General features: G+C 37.6%; 1 protein-coding gene and 1 long non-coding RNA gene across 16 annotated transcripts in view; one reads left to right on the top strand and one right to left on the bottom strand.

Annotated features, from left to right (window-relative positions):
• LOC724292 (disks large 1 tumor suppressor protein) overlaps positions 1 to 21,796 on the top strand; it is a 457,694-nt gene that overhangs the window by 239,365 nt on the left and 196,533 nt on the right. For 10 of the 14 annotated variants that reach the window (XM_026444421.1, XM_026444422.1, XM_026444412.1 and 7 more), the window contains 2 exons: positions 10,826 to 10,921; positions 17,370 to 17,543. In XM_026444421.1, the coding sequence (XP_026300206.1) occupies positions 10,826 to 10,921; positions 17,370 to 17,543 (270 nt within the window). Of the gene's footprint in view, positions 1 to 10,825; positions 10,922 to 15,286; positions 15,491 to 17,056; positions 17,252 to 17,369; positions 17,544 to 21,796 lie in introns of those variants that run through there. The other 4 variants (XM_026444426.1, XM_026444423.1, XM_026444425.1 and 1 more) reach the window with 3 other exon arrangements.
• Positions 1 to 21,796, bottom strand: part of LOC102655123 — a 46,949-nt gene that overhangs the window by 4,660 nt on the left and 20,493 nt on the right. For both annotated transcript variants that reach the window (XR_003305883.1, XR_003305884.1), the window contains exons 2-4: positions 1,037 to 1,335; positions 656 to 967; positions 325 to 594 (exon numbers count right to left, since the gene is read on the bottom strand). This is a non-coding gene — a long non-coding RNA (uncharacterized LOC102655123). The remainder of the gene's footprint in view (positions 1 to 324; positions 595 to 655; positions 968 to 1,036; positions 1,336 to 21,796) is intronic.

The raw sequence follows: 21,796 nt of genomic DNA, 5'->3' as shown, positions 1-21,796 counted from the left end.
GAAATTAGAAAACGATATAATGAAAGGATCCAATATTTCCGAGCAATTAAAATCTTCGATCCAGATTGTTATACGTATGAAACAATTAATTTTTCAATTTATTAAGAATAATTGTAATAATAATTACAATCTTGTTTCTCGAAATGAATCTAAAAATCTAAATGAATTCATTTGGTAAGACTTCACTCATCGCATCCCAATTATTCTCTAAACAATAATCACATGTCAACAAATGTCCGTGACAAAAATATTTCATTGGCTGAACTCTCTCTGATCTTTCTCTTCCCTTTTTCTGTCGCAATAAAATATATATATCAGAAATACTTGTAGCCTGGGTCATTTATTCGCGCATGATATATCCAGATTTCGCAATCCAGTAGCGCGGCCGCCACAGGTCATATTTCAGTGTCTTCCCACTGCTCGTTGTCGACAGAAATATTTGGCAGCGCAGCAACCTGCAATGGATGCCAGATATGCGTGGTTTAATCCAACCCAGAGTCGTTTCGTTCATCGATTTCGTTCCGATGCTACGCGCTCTGTTATAACTAACTGCGCCCAGACAAATCGTTGCATCGATGCACAATAATCTGAAAGCTTTGGTCGAATCCTCAAATTCGGATCGGATCGAACGAATGTACGTTCGTGTCAGGAATACCTTTGCGATTATCATACGGGGAATTATATTTCGTGGAAGTAAATCCCATGGAAGAAGAGGAAAGAAATTTGACAGCCATTGAACCAGCCTCTTCACGTTAAAAATATCTCATCTAAAATCAGATTTGGATTATAAGAGAGAGAAAATTTGGATAGAATAAATATTAGAAATTTAAATGAACTCAAATTTGAATCCTTATATTATTCGATATTATCATAGGAATTTACAAGATTTGTTCGATTTTTACAAAAATATCGTGTTTTTTGCGATAATATATTCCATTTCTTTCGAAATATCGACATTTTGTTTGACCTGTAAAATTAATATTCCTGTTAGGTTGCGTTACTTATTCACGAATTCTTGAAAAATTCAAGTTCTTACCCAAATTTTCAAATTTTCATGATATTTTTTTGTTCCACGGGTTTAACGTTTCCCATGCTATTCTATTTTTCTTTCAATTTTTCATAGAATTACCATGCATCATCATATAATATTCCGAACCAGTTCTCTTTATAACTACATATGCACGTATGTATGTTTGAAATAGCGAAACAGAACGATTGCCGCGTGAAATTTACAAGTGTATATTTTTCGAGCGTGGAGAGAGTATATAGACAGATACGGGATTCCAGCTCGAAACAGTTTCTCGTTTAATGTTCGATCTTGTTTGACAGAAATATCTGAAAAAATCAATTCGATTCCCTATGAGTCGAAGATCAATAATAATCGTAAGAATTTGTTCGTCAAACATACACTTTAGACAAGAAACACAAGAATTTATTTATTCATTCCATATATTAATATCACTTACATTGTTCAATTTTCACTATTTTCACTATTTTGTTGCATTATCTATTTAATTATAAATATATGTATGATTTAATTTTGTTAAAAGCTTATAATAATGACTTAATTAAGATTCATAAATTATACTTTTGCCAAAAAATAAGACAAGTATTCATATGAATTTTTGATATCATTCAATATTTAAAATAACAATTTTATTTTCCCCTACATATTCTATCTTCTATGTAACATTTTCTTCGAATCTATCGAATCAATCAAATACAATTCAATTTGCATTTACGAAACGTTACCACGAAGAAAACCAGCGTTGGCCCAACAACCGAATTGCTTTCTAAAGAATTTTTTTCTAAAGTTTATTGCCATCGACGCGAGCTTTTCTATTTTATAAATGGCTGACACCGAAAGCATATCGAAAGCATCATGAACACACGTGCGCAGAATCGTGCACAGGATAGAACACGTTTGCGCCGTTGTTTGAGATCGAACATGGGTGTAGATCAAGGGAATTCAAAGTAGGGCCAGGTGGAAAGAACAAGTTGGGGAGGGGAGGGAAAGGGATAAAGAGGGAGGAGGGATCGCGAGAGTTAAAGGAAAACAAAGGGGGAAAGAATGGCGAATGGAACAATGAGAAGTAGTTAAATAAAGAAACAGAAACGAAGAAATTCAAAAAGGAGTTACTGGATAAGAGATGTAGAAGTGCGATGGAAAAACAAGCGGAGAAAACAGAGAGGGTTGACTGGAGAAGAACAAAAAAAAAGAAAAGAAAAGAAAAACTAGGAGACAAAGGAGGAAATAAATACGAGAGGTATCTCTGAAAACGCTAGGATAGTTCAGATTTGAGAATGAGAACTTTGGTTGTTCCTGAAGATAAGAGATTTTTCCGTGCTACTCTTTAGATATAGAGAGAAGCCACTTCTATTTTTCTAGTATTTTCGTAGAAATAATTCAAGTAATAAATGGTAGAGTTAGCTATACACTTGTATTTCATATAAATAATATGATTACTTCTTTCAACAATTATTCTAAATCAAATAAAGAAATCTATATTTTACTGTTATTTTTTTAATAATAATTATTACAATATAATTTAATACTATACCTTGTTAGATTAATTAAATTAGAAACTCCTATCACGTCTCTATCAAGCATGATGTATCTTTAATTAACATTTATATATTCATAGCAACAATGAACTTTATCGAAAAACTCTCAACAAGATTTCAATGAGTTTGAAATATATTGTATTGAACAATTTCTTTTCTTACAAAATACACGACTAATTTGAGAAAATTAATTTTTATTAATTTCCCTGGAAAGGATTCTCTAGAAAGAAAGAAAGAAAGAGATTCAACGAACGTCCTTCATCTGCATCTTCTTATAAATTAAAAAAAAAAAAAAAGAAAAAGAAAAAAGATCCTAAAAAGAATAGAATCCTAAGAATAATCGAAAACAAAGAAGGGGAGGGAAAGAAAGTAAGAGGTGACAAAGTAAAGGGTTATTCAGAATGCACTCGTCGCGAGCTGTTCGCTATATCCGGTCACGCACCGGCACGTGACTTCCTTTCATCGGCTCACAAAGGAGTCCGGCACAGCGAGCGAGAGCACCCTGTACGCGTTTGTTCCATGAACACCGTAACAACGACTTCACCCCTTCCACCGCGCGATCATCATTCGCTCAGGGAACCGGTGGCCTCGATCTCGAGCCTATATCGCTGAACTGGCGGTCGATCAACCCATAAATCTGTCCCGTTCCGTTCTCACTTCGGAAGAATATATATCGTGATCGTTATTGGCCGATTATTCACGAATCCTCGAACGCGGCAGATTCTGAATTTTAAATTCGACCCATTCTAAAATCTTCTCCACAACTTTGAAGAAGCGAACGATTTTTTCTTTTTTTTTTTTTTTTGGTGAATTCTTTAGATTGCTTAAATAAAATTTAATAAATAATAGTTGTGATGAAATATTATTTTACGAAGAAAATATGTTGTTTCGACAATTATATATATATAAAATAAAAATATGGTAAGTTCAATTAATCTTGATCAAACATCGGTTAATAAATACATTTTTCTACCATCGTTGAATCAAGGGTTGAACAAATCGAATTGTGACAGTAAGATTGAATCTTCCTTGTAACAAGACTGAATAAAATTTATTACTGTCGGAGTCATCAGTTTGTAACGAGCTTCGACCGATGGAATCATAAAATTGTTCCTCTTCCGTTTCATTTTGAGTTTCCCTATTCCAGTCTCCATTACAATGAATCTATTACTGAGATCTACTTGGCAGAGAGAAAATCGATCACTGAATAATAAATCGATCAAATTTTGCAAGTAGAATTTATTTTAACAACTCTCCATAATGGTTTTTCGATAACGACTCGAAACGAATTGTGCACAAACTATTACAAATCCTGATTCCGATTTTATCACAAATGGATAATATCGATTATTATTAAAATAATTTCAAAGACTCGCCCCTCGTATCGTTAAAGAATTAACATCGATTGTTGTACACAGGAATCTTAATTCGCAATCAAGGAAGATTGCATCGACTCCGTAATTTCACGGAATTGCGGGTGGAAGCTTACAATTAGTTAACCGACAATCGTAATTTAGATCGATGCTCGGGCAGTTATGGAAACCGACATTCCTGAAATTCATTACCAGACAACCAACCGGAGATAGTCATCCGTCTCTAATTAACTTTTCTCCACGAATGTCTTCCCACAATTCTCATCTGATCGCCGTATCGTATTACATCCATTTTAGAGAATATCTCTCATTTCGTCACCGTTTAATACCAGAGACGGATAACGGCATCGAAAGAGAGAATAAAAAAAAAAAGAAATCAAATACATCGAAAGGAGAGAAAAGTCCCTTTTCGAGACGGAATAAAGTTCTGTCTCGAAACAAAGAACTTCTCAACCGAGCTCTAATGTTAACGGACAACCCCCTGTCCAGGATCGTAACTTGCGTATCGAATAGGGACGCTCTTCTTCAACGCTACGCTTCCCATAATCCCAACGTGTCACGGGTTTTATAGGATTGTCGGTGGGGTTATCATCGATACTCTATAACCGAAACTAATTTCATCGGCTAGCTTTGGGAATCATTCGGCAACACTTTTATCACCGAAAGATGAAAGAACTCGATGGAACGAAATACTGTCTCGCGGGGACACAGGGTTTCACAGGTCAAGGGTTTCGAGCGCGTTGACGTTGCACGTTCTTCTCGTTTTTTTTCTCTCGACATCTTCTTTGAAAAGGTGTCGCGTTCGAGCGAGAATTCGCGCTTTGGAGAACCCTTTCTCTTTCTCTTTCTCTTTTATCTCTCTGATAGATCGTATCGTAAACTTCGCTCTTATGGGATGTGTGAGAACATGGGAGATTACGATTTCTAGATCGTCTTTGGCTCAAAATAGGAGAGGAGAGATTGGGAAATTATTGCAAAAATTCGTTGAGGAATAGAGTGCCTTTGTTTTAATGGCTATTCGATTTGGCATTTAGAGAGCGGTGGTAATTGCTGAGAGTCGTGGTGAAGCTAACGAAGTGGGGAATTCGAGATTTTGGACCCTGCAAGACCTATTAAATTGCCTGTTGCTCGAAATTGAACAATGCTACGGAGCGCAAACGTATATAGATTCCATATGGTAAAATTTATATATGGAGGATAACAAGATTAATAGAGATTTAAATCCTATTAAATGAATCTACTACGCTTGCTCTGGCGAATAAATGAACTAACGATGAATTACTATTATATAGCGACCCGTTTACTAGCTAACTTCCAACATTTTTCGACGAAGAATGGGATGATATGCGCGATTTGCACGATAATAAAACGCCACAGGATATCTGAATGTAAGCCGGGTGAGCGGACAATTCGAGAATCGGAAAATTATCGGTGCAAAAAAGGCCAAAGGATACAAAGGAATCTCATTTTCAGACGACTGAATGCCCTTCCTCCCCTTCCCTCACCCCCTTTCAAAAGAAGAAATATCAAGGATGACGTATGGCCTTTTGCAACGCATAAAGGAGCATAAAGATATCGGTTATAAAGGAACGGGAATCCTATCCTCCCTCGATACCGTTTCCAATTCGGACTCTATCGAATAATATGGAAGAGGTAAAACCTCCTTATTTTATTCCCACGATAACGATGGCCAACCCCCAACAGCGGGATATTCGAAAATCTCGGCGAAACCCTCTCGTTCGAAAACGTCGAAACGTCCCTTGAATTTTGTAAGATAGATCGTTGTCCCTTTTCTCGAGCATAATTTCGACGCACGTTTCGTACGGAATTTAAACGAAATTCCGGGGGCTTAGCGAGCGAGGATTATCCAACAAAAATATGGCGAGTTTCGGCAAATAGTGGAGCGTGTTTAAAGCTTTAAGGCAGATTAAAGCTTTCTGTCACTCTCCGCCATCGTGAAAAATATTTTCCACGCATTTCTTTTTTTTTGGTTTTCTTTTCTTTTTTTCTTTTTTTTTTTTTTTTAGACGTAGGAAAATTTGTTGGACGTCAAAGGACAGGAATTTAATGAATTATTCGAAAATTGTGATTCGTTGATTACGCCTTTCGATGTAACGTGTTAACGATTATATTGGAAATATATTCCAAAACATCATAATTCTCTGCCACTGAAATTATTTGCTATCGATGAATATTATCGGCAACTGCGCCGAGGCATTAATTATGCATCGATATAATAGATCTAATAGAATTGGTCCCTAGCCAGACTCAGCAAATGTAATTTGCCAGTAGTTAAACACGCGTTATCGGTTCCTTCAATTTCCAATCGGTGATTCAAATTGGCTTACGTTAAAATTTTATTATTCCAATCGATTAAATTATCGAGAAAATGACAGAGAGGATAAAAATAACCATTTCGATTGTTCTTCCTGTAATAATCCAATATGCTTGATCCCCGATATTCATCTCTCTTGTATTCTTCTCCTCAAAATTATCCTCAGACACGAGAATTTCAAATGATCGACTGTCGACGAAATTCTCGATCAGTCAAGAATCAAGTTTTCGAACTGGATATATATATACGCACGTTCATCGCCTGGAGGCCACGAAGAAGTACGTGCCACGAAGCATCAATTCGTTTCAACCGGAAGTATCCGTTTCCATCCGTTGGAAAGAGCTTTGCGTGATTCACCTACGATCGCGCCAACTTGCATCCATCGTCGAATGACGAAAGGACGTTTCGGTGGGGCAAAAGGATTGGCATCGAGGAATAAAATTGCTCTGCGTCACCGCGGAACGCGAGTATTCGATCATCATCCACGTCTTTTCACGAAGTCCTCTCTGAATTCACACAGCGAGGGATTTCATTGCGAGACGATCCTCGCTCAACGACGAGCTTCCAATTGAGCGCCATCTTTGAGCTAAGAAGAAAAAAAAAAAATCAATCTTTGTCGAGGAAGGGATATGCAATTCTTTTTATAAAGATGAGATTTTTTTATAAGCTTTGGAGGAAGTTTAAGCGCATCTCGAGCAATATTTAGAGCTTTCAATTATGCCCGGATCATTAAAATTCGTTCTCTTTCGGAATACGTTGAACATTATCATAAGATATCTCCTTCGACGAAACATCTCTTTTATCCTTGTTGCGCTATCTCATAGGATTTCTCATAGCATTGTATATGAGATACATGTGTGCAGACAGGTTTATAGAAGTTTTGAAACAGACAAACGTTTATCCAATTTCTAACGTGTTACATAAATTCGAATTTTACGGTGGAATTTGTAAAAACGTTGACAAAGAAGAAATTCGCTCCGTTCCGGTTTGACTGTGTATTTTTAAAATCGTTCTATTCTCGTCTCTGAAAATTCCATTTTCACCGATCAAACAGTTCGATATCAAAATACCAAAATCCCCTTTCCTCCATCTCATACATGTAACGTATATCCATTCTCTTCTCTCTCTATCTCGATAAGAAAGAAGCGAGCACGTTGTCGCGATGAAAAATGTAACTGTGCACACCGAGGTCGAACTATGAAGTAATTGAAAGTTCAGGTATTCCCATGTTTCGTGTATACTTTGCAATCGTTCGAGTCGATCGATAAAACTTGGAATTGGCCATCGAGTGGAATTCTCGTCTCGTATTCCCGGCGTGGAATCGAATCTTCCGCGAGAGAACAATTCGATAATATATCGCGGCGAGGATCGATCAACCTTTGCCACGTTTCGAAACGTTTCCACGTTTCCGCCACGCTTACTTACACGCCAACTCGAAAGCCTCTCTCTCTCTCTATGGTCCATCGAATTTCCAACAAGGGGCCAACGATTGGAAGGGTCGAGTCGGGAGAAAGGAAAATTATTGGCAACATTCAACTCGCAGTCGCGCCTGTTAAACTTCTATAAGCTAACCTGGATGGGAGCTCTTGGAGTCGATGGATATACTGCATCGTTTTGCGAATGTGATCGGGTAAGCGTCAAAACGCAAGTAGTTAGACGACCAAACCGTCATCACCCGTAAACACTGTACCGTGAATGGATCGAAAATTACCGAAATTCGACGGTGAACGTACGTAGATCGAGAACCAATTTCGAGAATTCCGAGCGAAAGAAATAGAAATAAATATATATCTATCCCAATTTATCTTCCATTAAAAATCAACGCAAGTGTTCTAGAATTCTAAAAATTTGCTATACGAATATTTTTCCCAAATATCCCTCAGATATTCGACTCGATATCGTTGAGAGACAGTTTCGTTTCGCGTAAGGAAACTCTTTATTGTTCTCCGCCTCTATCTCGTTGATTATTTTCAGGCCGAGATACCGGGAACGGTTGAGGGAAAGCACGCGTGATTCCGTATATAGCCGGGGCAGAGCGAAGACGAATTGAAAAGGCACTTGTGCGTCGAGTTCGTTTATTCGAAGATGAGACCGAGTCTCGAGTCTTCGGCAAACGTAGCGCGGTACCGCGCGCGCCTCTGTTTGAAGTCCCGAGATCGGGAAGGGAACTCTCTTCGGATGCATCGAAATGAAGGCACCGCGAAACTTTCGCGCAAGATAAATTTAGAGGGGAAAACTCTTGTCTGAAAACAATACTCCACTACCTGACTGGAAAACTTCGACTCAAAAGTAGCCTCCTGATACGCACGAGATCGAAGACTTAATTACAAGCTAATCGATCAGTTATCGAAGAGTGCATATATATTGGTTATTCGATTCTGCGTTGCACGTTCGTTAGAATAGGTTAGATATCTTTTTATCTAAATTATTCAACTTCGAGCATCTTCCATGTGTAATACATATATTAAAATCTTAAGTGGCTTGCGTTAATTCCAATTACTGCCTCTTGTACTTTTCTGTCCAATAAGCTCTTTATATTGTAATAACGGATGACAAAGGATCGTAACACGTTTCACGAATGTCACGGAATGCATAAACGGTGTCGTCGTGATAGCCACGAGTGAGCTGGCGCGTGTAGCTAATATTTCATCGGTAATTTCAGTTTGTAAATTCGTGCTCGATTCGGGATGGGCAGATATGATTTTATATCTGGTAAATTGAAAAAATAACCGGGCGTGTTTTATTCAGCCTCGTATTTTCTTTCAATTTGCACGCGTGGATAATCGTGATTCAAATATATCGTTGCCCAGCGTTCATTCCGTTCGTATAAATATAATATATATATTGCAACGTATACAGAGAATCGTGTACATCTCTTCGACACTTTTCACGCTACGTCAAACGAAGTATGTTTCGAAGTTTGACGTTCTCCTCTCGATCGACATCCACAGAAAGTGGTATTTCGTTTACATTTTCTTTCCACGCGATAAATCGATCCGAGTTCCTTTTATTCTTCAGACAATTCTATTTTATATCCGCATCGGTGAAAATTCCTCGGTTTTTATACTCGTCCTCCTTTGCGTTTAGAAAGATTTCATTTCTGATTAATTAAGCAATAAAAAAAAAGGGAATCGAAATAGAGAATTTATAACAACGAAACTGTAAAAGAAAAATAAAAGGGTAAAGTTAATTTTTTTGTTTAATAATAGAAACGTATATTAACAATTTTCCAATTGTTAAATATACCTTGAGATGATCTTGATATAAAAATCGATCGATCTTATTTAACTTTAAAATGGATTGATATTAAAACGAATAGCTTGGAGAATGAATATCGATGCATAATTTTCCGAAAGATAAACTTGGATCCCAGTAATATTCCCAGCAATGGGATAAACTCGTCGTTGATTTCAAAATTAGAAAAGTTTATTTTCAATTTTATTCACCTCGCGATATAACAGCAGCGGCGGCGGTAGAAAAGAAAATCTTGACGAGGTTTATTGACGCGTGAGCAACGAGTACAATATCTATTATCGAGTTTGACGTTCTCTGACGCGAAGCTGAACAAACAGTCGGCGCAAACGAGGACGATAGGGGTAATAGTGTATATTTAATAAAGGGTGCAACGCGCACCGGAATAGGCCGGATCGAGGAAAAGTAGCGCGGGATGTTAAACACACCTGCGCATCGAAAGTTCATCATGAATAATTCTGTTTGGCTCGTTTAACGCGGTTGCAATACGCGTACCGGCGGAACTTCCATCAACTTCCGTTCAACGATAATTGACTTTGCGTCTCGCCGGCACTATTTATTTGCCCGCCTTCCCCCCAACCCTGGCTACCACTCTCTGGACCAAATGATCGAACCGAACGTCGAACGCGACTGGACGCGACGAAGACAGAGGGGAAAACAAGAAGTTTAAATTGCCAGGTCCAGGGATCGAGTTAAGGCTTAATTCTTGAATTGGAAATTAAATCATGGGGAATTATTCGACTTGAATTTATTTGGCCGCCTACATGCGTATGACTTGTGTGTCACGTGAATTGGAATATTTTGGGATATTTTTGGAATTGAGAAAGATGGAGGGAGGGGGGAGGAGATTGCGATCGTGATCAGAAAGAGGACATCGTAAATTAGGGACGTATTGAATTTCTCCTTGTTTCCAAGTTGTAATTGATTTATCTGGAGCGTAGAAGAGCGTGGACCGTAGAACCGTAGAGAGGGTTTCTAACGTTGGTAGATATCTATCGATTTCCAAACTGTACAACAACGAGAGCTTTTCCAAATCTATTATTTTATGCATGTTTAATCCGCTATTAGAACGATGGATTGCGGTTGTCGGGAGAAAGGATATTGATTATGTTAATTACGAATTTTGAATTTGTTAAATGATGCAATTTTGCAATCATGAATATTCATGTTGTGTATCGTATACGATACGCTTTAACAGCGTTTGTTTTGAAATAAAATGTACAGAGTTTACCGGAAGTACTTATCGTTTTCTTATTGAAAGAACGTGTAGAGATGTTTTTAGATCGTGTGATTATTGCAGGGTGGTCCAGACTTCCCGGTGAACCAGACTCTGTCGAACATTTATGGCCGTAAGTCGGCCAGTCCAGAGGCTCCAGACCACGTAGACGAAACTCAGGTTCGTAAGATTGTAAATAATGTCGTGTCAGAATTAATTTTCGATCTGTTCTTGTTCTTAATTTGTAACTTGAAAGAATGACGTTGCTTAAAAAAACGTTACCGAGGGATACTAATTAATAAATATTAACAATTATATTCCACTTGTATTCCCAATTAACTTCAAAAATTTAAATTAAAGATATTTTTAAATAATTAAACTATATGTTACGAGAAAAATAAATTTTTCTTAATATTCAACGATATCTTAATTTAATCGATTGTGAATCGAATCGTCGAGACTCGGTTGGCAATAAGGAAATCTCAAGTTTCTTCTCTTGCGCTATAACTGCAACGTTTCCTATTTTATCGACGTGTTCCTCCCATGTAATTCCTCCGCAACATTAGCTACAAAATGCTGGTCGATCAATTAGTGACTGTCGATATTTTCTGTATTAATCTATTCTTCTATATTCTCGTTTTTTTTTATATAAGAAAAATGTTTAAACTCGCGAAATCAAATAGTTGATCAAAAATATTCTTGCTAATAAATGGAATCTCGAGACATTACACAATTTTTTTCTTTCTTTTTTTTTTTTCTGATGCCGCTCGTAATGGACTATTTTTCCACGACAAAAACAGAAATTAATCTATTTTGCATCAAGGACGAACTATAATTTTCCAGTTTCCGACGTTCTTCCCTCTTTTCGTTTTCTCATTTCCGCGGCGAACAGAGCGGAAAAAAAAGAGAGACGCATTTATCCTGGCAATCCTCGTCATCTTTCTGCTTATTTCCTTCCGAGATTCGTATTCTCTTAGAATAGATTTTATTGTGCGTCCACGAATATTTCGTATAATGGAATTCATTTCGAAAAGTTGACGGTACGATAAAAGCCAATCTCTCTCTTTCTCTCTCTCTCTCTTTCTCTCTCTCTCTCTTTCTCTCTCTCTCTCTTTCTCTCTCTGTCTCTTTTAAGAGATGAAAAACACGATGAAGATACACAGATAACGCGTACAAAAACAAACGAGAAACGGCACAGGCGATAATTTCATTTACTTATCACTCCGTCTGTGAACACGGATTGAAACTCGCTTCGATTTTACACGTCATTTCGCCGATTAGCGGAGAGCACAAAGTCAACGATTAAACGTAGAGCAATAATAGGCTCGTTTGCGGCGAGATAATTTGTAAATTATGCCAGAAATCAGCGTGACTGCATTATCAATTCTATTAGGCGGTTACCGTATTTGCAAATAAAGTGTGGAAACTATAGATATATAATATATATTCCATTTGATTTCATCGAGCTGATTAATCTGAATTAAACTGATAAAGGACAATCGTATAATCGTTAATCCTTTTGATCCTGATTATTCTCCGATATTCGAAACGTATCAATTTTTTGCCACAGCCATTCCTTTAACAGAAAAAAAAATTTCAAAAATTATTAGATTTAATAAAATTGTAAGATTTTTTTTCTTCTTTTTTGTTTTTTAGAAAATTCTAAAAAATATAAATATAACCCCCTCCGTTATTCTATTTCCAAGTCAATCAGCTTAATTTACACTTTAAAAACTTTAATAGAAGCGATAAATCCACCGTGTTATTTCCGCACGATCCATCAATTCTCACGTGAATCGTGTCGAAAGCCAGAACGAGACGAATCCGTCTACGATAATTGTGCCTTGCGTCCGGAACGTTTCGTGTCGAAACTACATCTGTGCGGAAAGGAGGTTAATGAAATAATAATAAGCGACGTTTCAGGCGCGCAGATTATAAACATAAACGTTGCTCGTCTCTATGTCATCGAATAATCGCGCTTATTTTTAACTTTTAATTAATCGATACGTAAATTTTTACAATTTGGACATCGACATCACATTTTCAAGTATTCTGGAAATATTTACGAGAACTCTTTTTCCCGAAGTATACAATACAATATATATTTTATTGATAGTTTCATTAAAAAACATTATTTCGAGCTGAAAAGTGTATCATTCGGATAAAATTTTAGAAAAAAATAATCTCCAGTATTAACCACGATCCATCGTAGATATTTTTGTACTTCCTCATCACCATTACAAAAGTATAAAAGTTCTAGAAATATAAAAGAAATATAAAAATCTGTGCAATTCGTCAAAAGACAATAGACTATTTTACTCACTTTAGACGTACTTCATTTTGAACGAGATGAGAACGATGTTTACGTCGCGTGAATGAAGGAATCCGCTATCCAAAGTTTCAAAACTGTATCATCGAGTGAAATGGATCGAAACTGAGGAGAATCAGGAAGCTGAGAAGGGTTTCGCGGCACGCGTGAGCTCGTTCGCGTGGAAAATGGGATTAATCCTTTGTCACGGATTACGCAAACGAGGGAGCACGCTCGTTGAACACGGATTGAACGGCGGTAAGATCGCGTTATAGTCGAACGTTCGATGGAAAGAAGCGTGTCGGAATTAGATCAGGACGCGTTGGTAGGAGTGCCGAAACGTGGCCGACCACCAACGTCGAGACGCTCTAACGCCAGTGCCGACATTGACGTCCATCCCTTCGAGGTTCGTGCACGACGTGTCGCGGCTCTTCCCGTCCTCTTTCGTCGAATTCGTTAATTTTGTCTCCAATGTCTCCAATTTTCTTCTGCCCTGAATTGTAAATTCTTTTCCCTCGAAGCGCAATGACAATTTGTCCCTCGTGTGCAGAGAAATCTTGTGTTTCGACGAAACGAAATTTTGTGAACGGTAAAACGGTAGTAGAATTACTCTTCTACCATTCGTGTAGCACACGTGTGCGGAACATGTGGAAGTTTCTACTTTGAATTATCACGTTGTTTCTATGATGATGTGAATTTATGTATTGTTTTCGAAAGAAGATCCACTTGGATGAAACGGAAGATCAGCTCGTAGAAGAAGTGGTCGTTGATCAATGAAGATAGGGAACACGTGGATACGACGAGGATACGCCAGGAATCAGAATATCCATTAATTGGCACGAATAGTCGACCTTGCCAGACCTCTTGTTTCTCTTGGAAGAAAAACCCTATGGTGAGAGATCAGTTGTTTAACGAGGTTGAGATAAAACGAACGCCCGAGAAACAGTAGTTTCTCAAAACTTCTGGACTAAGGAAAATAAGCTGACGTCCGTGGGTGATGTCAGTCGTTCCTCTTCGAGGAATCATTATTTCCAGCCAAGCCAAACTACAACGAAAACAATGGTGAAACCGGGCACGTGATCTTCGTTCGAAACGTGGAAATAATATATATTTTTTTTTTTTTTTTTTACTTAACTTCCGCGTACGTGATGATACGGATCCATAATCGAATAAAAGGATCGAATAATTGCGTCGAAACGTTTAACTACCGTTTTATCCGTGGTTCGTGATATTCTCTTGTAAACAATTTAACGAGTTGCTGTTTGGTATTCTTGGAAATGTGTTTAAACGTTTTAAAAGCTTCGAACTTTTCCCTCGTATCTGGCCTCTACGTAAAACGAGCCTGCCCTTCGTTAAATAAAACGGATCAAACATTGTCTTTTTTGTGTTTCGACCTGAGCTAAGAATAATCCTTTTACCTCGCGCAACAAATTCCACGAAACGATTTCCTCCGTTACACGAAAGGAATACACGGAACATTTTTCTTGCATTAACGCCGAGCCAGCCTTTCAAACGTCCCGATCGGGGCCCAGCCAGCCTTTAAATTTCATTTTTCACTTGGCGCAACTTCTTTATCTGGCCGCGTACCATCCGCGGGATCGTCGAAAGAGCTGCTGCAACCAGCCACTATTCATCCCTCAAAGCGAGACTTCTTACGAGAACTACTTTCCTACCTTCTATTCTTACCAAGCTTTCATCGAGTTCCTTTCGATCGGGATTCCTCTCGACCCGATACCCTTTCCTCAGTTTGTTCCACGATCCTACAGGAAAACAGACTTACCGTGGACGAGTGTTCCAAACCGATAGTTGAACGCGAATATTTGTCGTGAAACGACGTTCGTTGAAACGAAAGGATTTTTTTTCTTTTTTTATTTTTACGAGCAATAATTATAATATAACGATTTTGTGAAAAACTCGTGTCGAAATTTCAAAGTGTCTCGTTACAAAAATGAAAATTCGAAAATTCCACAGTGGAGTAAAAATAGTGATGTAATAATGTGAAATGATATAAGGAAGGAATAAAAATTAAATTTTTCACGCTTGAACAAAAGCGAAACAAGATTAAATCGTGGCAAAGTGGAATTATAGTGATTCAGATTATTCCTATATTGGAACTTATAATATAATGTTGTAATTGTTTATCGAAGGATGGATTGGAAAAGATCGGGCGAGGATTAAAAATGGAGGGAAACAAATTTATAAGTTCTCGTGCAAAGTGAACGTGAATAAACGGGATCAAACACAGTGACACAATGATCGATTGGGTGTCTATCGTGCGTCATTCGCGACGTCGTTTCAGCGACTATATGTACGGCGTACCTATTAAGGTACGCAAACGAAGAACAAAGAGAACCTGTCACTTCGGGGAACACGTAAATCGTAGCGTTGTCACGCGTGCCTCGAAACGATCGACCAGTTTTTGCGGATGCTGTTGGAATCACGTAAGTCTCTCTCGATAAAAATTCCATTTGTATTCTTCTATCGTTTTTAATATTCATGGATGAAATGAATATTTTAAATTTTCCAAACTTCCAAATTTAAAACACATCAAAAAAAAAAAAAAATACACGTAATATACAACAACATTTTTAAAATTAATTTCTGCAACATCGAAAATTACAATTCAACTTTTCATTTCTCTATAATATTCTAAACTTAGTAATTTAATTAGAAATTCAAATAAGAACGATTATTCGATTTGATTTAAAAATTTCTTCGAGTCTATCGAGAGAAATTAAATCTGCGACAATCCGACACTTCAGAGAGAGAAAGCTCGAACCATTTTATAGGTTAAGAGTAGAGAAAATGAAACATCAGCTCTTATGAATAACAATTGAATCCTATCGAAATGAGCCATTTCGGTATTGGATTTAACTTCGCGTTCGATTTCGTGTTGGATTTAAATTCCTAGCTTCGATATATAAAATTTGATTCCATCATTATCCGCCATTATGAATTCGGCTATTCACTCGAATAAACGAGGATCGGGTATTCGATCCATAACCATTGAAACGTGAAAGCGCGACAGGGAATAATTTATAGAAACACAAGTTCGGCACGATTTTCCGTGTTTTTTTTTTTCTTTCTACTTCTTCCTCTTTTTTACTTTTTTTTTTTTCTTTTTTTTAACGCAATCGCATCGCTCGTATGTTTCCATGTTTAATGATTTAATATGCTTCGAAATTTCACACAAGCTTTTAGCTGGATTTGTTCGGAAAGCAGGAAGCCGCTGTTTATTTATACCAGCCTCCCATCTCCATGTAGCCGCGCGCATGGACACGCGCAGAGTTCATTTATCGTCATGGTTGCATTTAAACGTTGAAAAATTGACCGCTCGGTAAATTGAGTCGGAAACTGCATCGATTTGTTTTATTCGTCACGCGGGATGTCAGGGAAAAAATTTGCGATCCACGTTGATATAATTACAAAAATATATAACATCGTAAGATGATCTATTTTTAGATTTTTAGAATATCGTAAAAAATATTTTAAAATTCTAAAAAAATCTGGAAACGACAGCGAAATATTTTCGATTTAATTATTTCGATATTAGAGAGAATTAAAAATTTTCACGTTCAAATTCCTCCAAATTTATTAGTTTGTATATTATTCACGAGCAATTTAACTTTAATAGAATTCGTGAAAAAGGTGAGAAAAGAAGAAAAGAATGCAATTAAATAGGTTTCGTTTGAATTAAAGCCACACAGACGACATTCACATTGGCGTTTATTCACGTACGGCAAGATATTCGCCGCTTCAAACGGAGAGGTTTCAATAAACCGTTCGATCATTGATGCCGTGGTTGGCCACTCGACCGGTCGTCGCATCCGGAAGCCTTGCTTGGTCGTGATAATGAAACGAAATCCGGGATTGCGGAGGATTAGCTCGGTGGCGACATCATCGATATCGAAACCCGATAATACTGGCACGTCAGTCAAAACCTTGTTCACTATCGGTTGTGTACTTCTTCTTCTTCTTTCATTTTCATTTTCTCTCAATTTATTCTCAACGATTTTGAAAAAATGATTTTTCTAAACGTGCCGAAAGTTAGACCGAGCGATATCGTGAAAGTGCAACAACAATCGCAACAACGAACTAACGCGGAATTAGAACACGAGCAATCGTGTGTGAAACGTAAATCATCAAGATCGGCCAACTTGCGACGGAATAAATTGTTTCGAATGATTTTCGATGGTCTGCACGTCAGTATTTAGAAATGGCTATAAAGGAAAATGGTGGTTGTTTTTAAGAATGTCGATGAAAATGATGAAAGATAATCGGCGGGAGATGATTAAACGATGAAATTTTCGGGAATTACAGAAGACCCGTTACGCTGGTGGAGGAGTAGAGGAGCAGCTGCCACCACCGCCGTCGCCACCCCAGTTGAAAGAGGCCAGCCAGCTGGATGGAGTTCCTAGACCGAATTCGGTCGATCGTATCCTACATCCCGACGGTAGCCAGCATATCCTAACTAGCCACGATACTCTGAACAAGGTAATGTTTCATATGTACATCTCATTGCATAGCAAATCCCTCCCTTATTGAATTGCAAATGTAAAATGAACTGAAAGAGAACGCTTGGAATAAGCGGTTTATCGAATTAAATATTCCCGCGTATGCGTGCATCGGCGCATGCTCAGACAGGAATCGAAAGATTTGCCATCTGTTTGAATTTCGTGAAAGCATAAATGTGCTGAATCGATGCGATACCTGCACAACGTACTTACGACTGTGCTCAATCGGTAAAGCGCTTTAATTATTACCCCTAAATTGACTTTACCACCCCGCGAAAGATGGCGCGCGTACTTGGAGATTCATTAGCTTCCAAGAATGATGGTTAGATGGCGCCATCCTCGCACCAGTGGTAACAGAGAAATCTGTCTTATCGCGGGGATATTCCGAGAAACACACGTGGACAATGTAGTTCGATCAATCGCTTTGTGATTCGTCGTCGGTTTTCCGTGAATTCGATCCGATACTCGAGTATAACGATCGATATCGATGGATATATATATATATATAGATCGGAAGTAGAACGTCTCCGGCGTTAATGAGACATCGTTGGATCGGCTTGACAAATTGAAACGTATTTATTGATCTTCTTTTCCGACTTGCCACGAATAGCGTGATCGTAATGGTTTTATTGTTATGAATGATCGATGACGGGATGAGTGGCTTCTCGCGGATAAACGACTTTGATTTATCGCTGAGTGACACGAATCGCATATATCGTCTCATTATTATGATTTTAATATTTTCCTTCCTTTTTCTATGGTTCTTTATGTTTTCCGTTTTTTGGACTGTGTTGCCTGTATTTATTTTGTGAGAATATAGAAGAATATATAAAAAAGGTAATGATAAATTTTTAAATAGATTAATCGATATTTATGTATTATTTGTACAACTAACTTTGAAACATGATTCACCCTGATTGCACAAATGAATCATCATAAATTCCCGAGGTTATTGTATCATAAAAATCGAAGGTCTCGCGTGTTTTGTTTTGGAGGATAACTAATAATCGATTAAATGGAAAAGAATCGATCAAATATATATTATTATTTTCCTTCTTTCTCGATTTCATAATGCAATATTTATTTCTACATATCCTCTATATTTAAATATTTCAATCTACTCTTAAAACTTTGTATAAAATAAAATTATATTTTTATTTGAATCATCTTCGTTTCAAATTCAACGATATTATCGTTATTACCCGTAAAAAAATTAAATACGGAAATAAACATTTTGACGGTTAAACGTAGTGACAGGTAGGTCGTCAAAAAAAAGATACTTGGACTGGAATGTGTATATAATATTAAAATGTAAATGTTTGTATAATATCTAATGAGTAAAAAGAAATACGCGCAAATATGTATACCTGAGAAACATGTATATCAAGCGATATAACATTTACATTAATTTTTAAATAAGAATGTTAGAAAAAAACATCAAAGAGAGCATCATAAAAGAACAATATAGTTCAGCCTGACGTTTTTACAGATGTCGTGCAATGCTGAGGGCAAAGCTAGAGGCAACAAAATTAATAAAATAAGAACTTAAATCTTCTGGATTTTTTATTTTTGTCCACGGTTGTCAGTGGATAACGTTAAAAACAGAACTACGTAAAACCAAAGAAATATAGACTCAAGACAGGTTTCTTATTGGACATGCAATATTGTCTCTTGCTTATAGTTGCCTGTCACATTCTGTCCATACTGACCAGTCTTATTTTAAGCCTTATTGGATCTACTACTACGTTGCCTTTTGTCCTCAACTGTTTTAATTCTGAACAACGCTGAAAAGATGGAAAAGAAAGAAAAATTATAAAGGGAATTTTTCCAATACGTATAAAAGCAAGCTTTTATCTCTCGCTACGTTGAGCAAGGATTATATTATTTATCGTGCAAAGCAAATTATTATCCGCCATGTATCTTTCCTCTCTTTCTGTATCCAAATTCCATCCGTTGGATTCACCATCGACGATATAATATTTTCGGATCAATAATTCAATAATATTCGTGACGGGAACGTATTTTTCCTTCTGCTCGACTTCACCTTTTCTTTCTCGATCCTTTTCCCGTTTAGATTTATCGCGATGTTCTTCGCCTCCATAAATTACATCGGCATTCAACTGTGTGTGTTAAACGCACACAGTTTTCGAAGCTCCCGTCAACCGCGTTCGAAAAATTTCTATTATCTTTCCAAGCAGAAGGGAGAGAGAAAATATACAAGAACTTTTATACTCGTCGAAAATAATAAACGATATTTTTTTCGTTCGTCGTCTCCGATTCCATTTTCCTCTCTCGACGGTTCAAACAGAACGGACAGGATCGATATATACGTTCAAACTCTAATAACAGGGATCTAACAAGAGACAAATCCGATCTCGATCTCAAATAACACGACCGATCGATCACCCGAAATAATCGAAATTTCAAGATCGGGACGAAGGTTGGGTGAAGCACTGGTTAATGGAATAGACTTAGGAAGATTCGGTTAGAAGAGGGGTTGGATTCAATCGAACACACTCTCTCGCTCCCTCCTCCTCGGTAATTCGACTAGGCGTGTGCCCTTTAAGGTGACCCAGATACCGTCTAGTACTATTTTATTTCCTCCAGTCCATCTCGTGATCCTTTTGTGAGAGAAAGAACTTTCTGAAGGGCATTATTTTCAGTAGTCTGTCCCTTCTGGATCGTTTCACTTTGTTCCACGTTTTCTTTTTCCTTCTTTTTTTTTTTTTTTATTTCGCTCTAATATCGAACAGATTCGATTGCATTTGCATCGTGTTTCACGGGACGCGATTTTCTATATATATATATATATATATATAGGAAAATATAATGGAAATAAATTGAGCGTTACTTGAGAGTAAATCAAGAATAGAAATTCAATTAATTAACCTTCTCCTTCGTGTTATCGTGAGTGCAATTACAGGCGGAATTACAGGCGCGCGGCCTGACGATCCCCTATAAATAAAATATTATAATTGAACAGGTCGATTCCGGGCACGCGAATCGACCACGGCGCAATTCTGATTCGACTCGGATCGTTTAATCGGTCGCTGATAAACCGTATCCCGCGTATCTGATGACAACTCAGCGTTTATTACGTGCTGGCCGGCCCACGCGTGTAAACTCTATATATATATATATGCTATATAACGTATCGCGACGAGGATGGGATGCAATTGTGCCAGCCAGTCCTCCCCTCCCCTCCCGGTTCGATACCCGGTATCCACCACCCTTGCATAATTCGACCGTTCTCCGCAAAGTGCACGCCACGCTTTTGTGATATTCCACTCGATCGTGATATTTACTTTAATTATTCGTCTCGTGGAAAGTTTTGCTTGAAATATCCCCATTGTGCACGTGTGTACATGTGTGCGTTTTATGCGATAATACGGGATATTTCGTTTAACGGGGTGAGAAATATTTCGGTTATTTGTAACAAAGGGAAGTTTTGAATGGAAATTTATCGGTGGATATTAAAAATAACGAAATTTTATTCTTCGATAAGATTATTTTTATCCAATAACAAAAGATGAAAATACTTTTTCCATCGTATATGATAAAAAGATTTCTATCATCTATTATCATTAATAATCCAGGTAAAATTTTCGAGAATTTTGAAGAGAAACCTCGGAACAATTTACACAGACGGTCCATAATCATCCAAAAACGGATGCACTTGACCAGAAAACCTAGTTCGAAAACAATGATACAACCATTCCTAACTTCTCGACCGAATGTGCGTGTCTCGCGGCATTCCACCTGGTGTTACACACTTCCTCCACACGAATCGAGCTCCCTCCTTATTTCCCTCTTATTATTATTTACACACGGCGAGTACACGAGCCTAACTCGGTCCCCGTCACCGATGATATAACGCCTACAACGTAGCCAGCCTCTCGCGCATAAATCGCGCTCGTACACGTAACCGTTGCTTGATCCCGCGTTTAATGCGCGCTAAAGGATGATGCACGTAGACGCAAGATGCGATCATGGAACGTGGCTCGGCCGTTAATGCGCGAGCGATACGTATCGCTCTCGTGCATTCTCTCTTATGAATTGCAGCCTGAAATGAAACGTGTGTGTGGAAGAAAACACGGAAGTCCCGACCCATTATCTTCTAATCTCACGATCGAATCTCGCGATTGTATAGTTATCAGGGACTGTGAAATATTACTCTTCTTTTATTTCTTTTTTTTTTCTAATATATTTAATGCGAGCGAATGTAAATGTTTT

The sequence above is a fragment of the Apis mellifera genome, linkage group LG12 (genome assembly GCF_003254395.2).
Source record: "Apis mellifera strain DH4 linkage group LG12, Amel_HAv3.1, whole genome shotgun sequence".
Lineage (NCBI taxonomy): Eukaryota > Metazoa > Arthropoda > Insecta > Hymenoptera > Apidae > Apis > Apis mellifera.
Note: the sequence above shows the minus strand (reverse complement) of the source record. Positions and strands in the feature narration are given on the sequence as shown.